Raw genomic sequence first — 6,003 nt, forward strand, 5'->3', positions numbered from 1 at the left:
TGGGGTTGCATGTGAGCTGTATTCTATGGCCAGCGTTAGGAACATCCATCCATCCATTTCCTGAGCCGCTTATCCTCACAAGGATCATGGGTATGGAAAAAAATTTAGCTTTTGAGGCTTTTTTTCCCCCGAATGTACCAAACATTTTATTCACTGAAATTTACAAAAGCATCGATAATTTAGTTACATGTTTTCTCTCAGCATTGTATTGAATTAAAAATACATTATAATGTTTTAATTAAATTATGTAATCTCTTTCCATGTAATTTCTTGCTCCATAGCCCTGGCGATGCCAGTTAACTTCAGGCAAGAGGTGGGGCACTCCCCGGACCAAGTTGCCAGCCAATGGGAGGGCACAGATAGACACACAGCCATCCAGGATTTAGAGGCTTCAACAGTGGTGGTTCTACAACATGGGTGTCAAACTCAAGGCCCAGGGGCCAGATCCAGCCTGCCACATGATTTTATGCGGCCCGTGAAGGCAAATCACGTGTGTCAACTTCCATGATTTTTATTAAAATCTGTACCAAAATTTCAAATTGTCATATCATAAGTGATGTTGAGACATTGCAAGCAGTTTTGTGTTATAACATCAACAATAGCTCATAAGCCATTAGCCTTGATTTCTGATTCCAAAACTAATTAATACATTTTATGTGTAAATATAATGAGGTGAAAGATTTACATTGCTTCAGTCAGAACGGCCCTCCGAGTTTGACACCCCTGTTCCACGGGGCGGGGCAGTGCCCCCTTAACACTGTGCCTGAACCGCCCAGTGCCCCTCTCTGGTCTTCAAGGAACCCGGCATGCATGAACTTTGGAATGTAGTCGGAAGCCCGGGCCTGTGCTGAGATTCAAACACAGAATGTCTTGACCGTGAGGCAGACATTTTAACCACTAGGTTGCCGGGTATACGTCATGTGATCTTCATATAAATTATGTTAGGTCCAAGTAGTACATTTTCAACTGGTCTTTGATTTTGAAGGACATCCGAGGTCAATGGGGTCAGAGACAGTAACTATTGGAGGCTCATGCGTTTATCAAAACGAGACAGAGGTCTTATTCCTAGAGAGTGTATTTCACATCTTTGTAAGGCCATGAAAAACATGCACCGTTGGACCATTATCCGTCTTCTTAAATATAGGGAAATGAAAAATGGCACAATGATTCAATTAGAATGCACTGGACATAAAATAAAAGTATCACTCCTTGTCAGTGTACAAGTACACTTTTATAGTTACACGCCTTAGTGTAGTATTACATTATACTGCAACATGCTGGTCTGTGGGAAGAGATGCAACGTGATAAAGACCAAGAGGAAGGGGTGGATAAGGGCCCCATCTGGGTGCCATTAATAGTCATAGTTCACACATAGCGGATGAAGTGCTGAAAAAGTAGTGTTCAATGCTTTCTTTCTTTGTATTGTTGCTAAATCTGTGTTAAAAACGTTCTGTTGTTATATTTACCGTAACATCTATGCTAATTTTGTCAACCCGTCAATGACATTTTGCAATATATGTTAGCATTATGCTAACAGTTCCATTACAGGAAATAATTGAATTTGGTTGAAGAGTTTGGGGTTTAAATTAACGTTGACTCTATTTTGTTTCATCTCGCGATTTGCCAGTTAACGTTTCAAACAACAATAACATTGTTCTCCCGATGCAAGTTGACAGTAACCTTCCCACCGTTGCAGATACGAGTCGCAGTTCCTGTGATCGAATTCGGCCACCACCTTCGGTACATCCGATGACCCCACGTTGACTCGGCCCGATGCTCCTGATGCGATCGGCATCTCGACCTGCAGGACCCGCACGCTGACGATTCTGGAATCGAACTTGCGCTCATTTGGATGCGACCCAGCACTCCATCTTCGTCCAATGTCGTCTTTTTTAGTGGTTGGGCGAGGAACGAATAGTAGCTGCTTTGAGTTTTTGTGAGGGGTTTGTTGTTGTATCCATGGAAACAGTCAGGGGGATTGTAGAATGCGCTGGCACTGAAATTGGGGTGACTTTAAGGACAACCTTGACGCAGAGAATAAAAATGAGGATGGGCCAATATTTGTGTCGTCATGGTGACCAACATCACCACCAGTGATGGAAGCGCTGTGTCAATGAATAGATTGAAAAAAAAAAACAGGTTTTTTTATTTGCCTACTTGTACTGCTGTTTATTTTTACTTCCATGTACTTAATATTGAACAAAAAAATGTACAATATAATGTATAATAATTTTTCTAAATTTCTATTCATTCCAAGGGAAACATCTCAACTTGAAAATTTACATCCATATTTTTTTTGTGGCTCATCAGTGAGTATTCTGTATATGTATATATATATATAAAAATCAAATTTTTGTATAAATCTCTATATTTGCTGTATAACATCTTGTTTTTTTTCCCATTTCAATTTTATTTCATCCACGGGCGTCTTTTTGGGATGTCTTGGGCTGAATCTTGTACTAAATTTTGTACTACATCATATGGAAATGTATGTATAAATACTGCGTGTGCTGATATGAAAATAAACGTCTTTCAATCCTTAACAGAAAACGAGAGTGAGTTAGCCCTGTTGTATGGTACAGCTATGGCAAATAGTGGTAATAGTAGAAGAGAGTATTTATTCCAGCTGTTTCACACATTACTTGCAACGAGCGAGCCTCGTTCAGGACTCTTCCTTCTCGTCTCCGTGCGTGATGATGTAGCAGAGGGACTTGTAGTCGATGTTTCCTGTCGGGTCGATGGGAGCGAGCGCAAAAGCCTGATCCACCTTGAAAGTCAAACCAGAGAGAACACAGCTCAGGGCCTCGGAGTGGGAATCCATATTTGAAACGTTTAAAGAACGTGAGCCGACCTCCTCGGGTGTGAATTTGTCAGCCTGGTTCAGCAATAATCGTCTAAATCTGGAGCAGAAAATAGCAAAACAACTGAGCTCGTGTTGAAAGTAAAAATGATGATTTCATTTTTTCACTGTCAGGACATACTCTTCTTTGTTGACGAAGCCTGTCGCATTGGGATCGAAAAGCTTGAAGGCGGCGAGGATGGTGTCTTCCGGATCGGTCCCTGCAGATGAAACACCACAAAATCACCGACTGGGAATCGTGCAATGGGATCTACTTGTCCGGATCGAGTCTCACCGTTGAGTTTCTCGCCAAAGAGAGACAAGAAGACGGTGAAGTTGATGGGGCCTTTGCCCTCGTTCAACATCTCATCCAGCTCTTCTTCCTTCACATTGAGCTTTCCTGTTGATTGAGAAAAATATTTGGAGGGTTTTGCAAACAGGGCCGGTTCTAAGACATGCTCAATTGAGGGGGCAGGCAAAAATGTTAAGGGGGGGATCAAACTAGGCCATTTCTTTATTCCCATTCATTGCCTTAACTTTTTTGTTTCCTGCGCGCCGTCAGCTCGCCTTTGAGCAAGGCTTGACTAGTTAAGAGTGCAAATATCTTTTTTTTTTTTTTTGCTTTTTGTATGCATACACTGGTGTCCAACTCAAGGCCTGGGGGCCAGATCTGGCCCACCACATTACTTTATGTGGTCTGCTAAAGAAAACTATTATTATTATCATCATTATTATTCACAATAACAACGGGAAATATTAACTACAATGTGGCCATCAACAAAAATGTGTATGAGACCACAGAATATACAGCAGAAAGAACATTTAATTATTATTTTGAAAATTATTTTAAAAGCATTTTGTGTTTAAAAGGAAATCTATATATGCTTCCCTTGCGTTTTTTTTTCCACCTGGCTATAAAAATGGTGTGAAATTGATTTAAAACGGACCAAATTTAGTTTCATGTGCGTAAAATCTTGGGTTTATCAATTGAAAGAAAAAAAAAAGAAAAAAACAAAATAAGATGTTAGTTACTGTTAGTTATATTCAAAAAGTGTAACATGGATGATACGGATTCCAAAGATACAGGTTCCTTAAACACTATATACTAATACTCTGTAAAAGGGGAGCTATATTGTAGTCATGTCATTATCCAAGCTGCTTATCCTCACGGGGGTTGCAGGAAAGCTGGAGCCTATCCCAGCTAGCTTTAGGCAAAAGGCGGGACTACACCCTGAACTGGTCGCCAGTCAGTCGCAGGGCAGATATCGACACCATCACTGAGCGAAAATCGATTCCACACTGCCCGCACGAAAGGCAGGCATGTCTGGCAATACACCATTAGTGACACCAATACTGTAGTATGGATGTTATTGTCGGTGTAGTATTTGTGGCATTGTGTGTGTCGCTCCCTGAGTTTTGCGTGTAAGAATGACTACATTGGAACAGCTCAGTTGATTATTTAACTTTTAAAGCCAGTACGTTTGTATTTAATCTTTAAGAACTCTTCATTTAGAAACATTCACCAATTTCATTTTGATTTGCAATTCATTTCATTGAATTATTACATAGGTAGTTTAACATCCCCTCCTCCCCATCCAAAGCCTACCCAGCTGTGCGTAGGTCTCCTTCAGGTCTTGTTTTTTAATAACGCCATCTCTGTCCTGGTCAATGCAGCCAAAAGCCTATTCAGGGGAGGAAAAAACAAAACATTTGTGATGCATTCACTGCAGTTGTGATGCATTAACAACTTACCTCCTTGAATTCTTGTATCTGGGACTGCTCGAACATGGAGAAGACATTGGAACAAGACTTCTGCGCTCCCCTCTGTCTCTTATTGGACGCTTTTTTACTTGCCTACAACATCATGATCGAACATTAAAGTCATATCTTTTCTTTATTGCGTATTTATGACTTACCATGTCCGCGAAATCCCGTGCGGTGTCCCAGCCGAGGCCCTATGCCGGGGTGGGTTTTATACGCAGCCTGTTATCATCCCCCACCTCCTATAATAACCTGTGGTGGGAGTGCAGACCCTTACATGGATACACGGCTGCTGTATATGTGTCACCAAAGGGAGCTGATAAGAGGAGACGCAGCCACGCAGGAATCCTCCGGAGCAGGAAAGTGGAGATATGTCGAGCGGGGTGGCCAAAGAGGGTGACCCCTGATGTTTGGCAGTCCTCCGTAACAATGTTCACTTCTTATTTGGACTTCAAAGTTTACATAATCGTTACTCAAGTGCCATAAACGAATCCACAACAAACAAAACAGAGCATATTAGAAATAAGGAAGGCAATTTCTCTTGAAATTGTGCGACTGCTTAAGAGCCGATGCTAAATTAAAATCCTGTGCAATTGAGTGAACGGCTGGAATAGAGAACGTAGCAGTTTATGTCTCTTAAATTGAAATGTTATTGTAGAGACTTGGGAATTGGCAAATTAGATAAATAGTCAAACTGGACGTTCAGAATGAACGAACAAACTGCTGTTTGAAGTTGGAATCTTTTGAATTCCTCAAGAAACGTGAGAGGAGGTAAATATGGAAACCATCTCTTGATTGGAGAATTTTACAAATGTGGTATTGGAATGTGAGGAAAAAAAGGTTTAAAGTGGCTCTGTGTTGAACCATTCAATGTTGGAATGGTTTGAAACCATCAAAATACGAGGAACAATGAGGTAGATATGCAAAAAAAAATATGGAGTTTTATTGTAAAGATTTATAAATTTGGACAATTTGATAAACCTAAATAAATTCTTCAATGCGGCACTGGAATTTCTCCCATTTCACTTATGTCATCTCAAAAATATTCTTTATTTATCATAAATAAAACAGCTTGCTGCTCAATCCATCCAAGCGATGTATAGTGACAAGCAGCATGTGGCAAATAAGGATTATCTATTACAGTATAATGATACCACGATGTATTGTATCGCTTTTACGTCAGAGTATTGATACAAAAATCAAATGAATAGTACTCCTGTGGAGTTTTTGGCCTTTTAATATATTCAGTATCCTCCCCCAATTCACCATTACATATATAATATACTGTACTATATTGTAGATGCATTGTAGATGATTTTCTTCCCATACACTGTATTGCGGTATTATTGCTATTTTTGCACCAACCCGTAATAGAATATGCACAGGTGAAGCTCAATAAATTA

General features: G+C 40.2%; 1 protein-coding gene across 2 annotated transcripts; it reads right to left on the minus strand.

The window, feature by feature from the left end:
- Positions 1–486: 486 nt before the first annotated feature.
- Positions 487–5,873, minus strand: myl7 (myosin, light chain 7, regulatory). Of its 2 annotated transcripts, XM_061816101.1 has the most exons (8): positions 4,756–5,873; positions 4,592–4,693; positions 4,446–4,521; positions 3,135–3,239; positions 2,982–3,060; positions 2,852–2,900; positions 2,643–2,767; positions 487–2,105 (listed from the first exon to the last, which is right to left on the minus strand). In XM_061816101.1, the coding sequence occupies exons 1-7, from the start codon at positions 4,756–4,758 to the stop codon at positions 2,663–2,665; spliced, it is 519 nt and encodes a 172-aa protein (XP_061672085.1). In that variant the 5' UTR covers positions 4,759–5,873; the 3' UTR covers positions 487–2,105; positions 2,643–2,662. The 2 variants fall into 2 exon arrangements, with proteins under 2 accessions (XP_061672085.1, XP_061672084.1); XM_061816100.1 differs by lacking the exon at positions 487–2,105 and having other exon boundaries at positions 2,599–2,767.
- Between the last annotated feature and the right edge of the window lie 130 nt (positions 5,874–6,003).

This window comes from Syngnathoides biaculeatus, chromosome 4, assembly GCF_019802595.1.
Source record: "Syngnathoides biaculeatus isolate LvHL_M chromosome 4, ASM1980259v1, whole genome shotgun sequence".
Classification (NCBI taxonomy): Eukaryota; Metazoa; Chordata; class Actinopteri; order Syngnathiformes; family Syngnathidae; genus Syngnathoides; species Syngnathoides biaculeatus.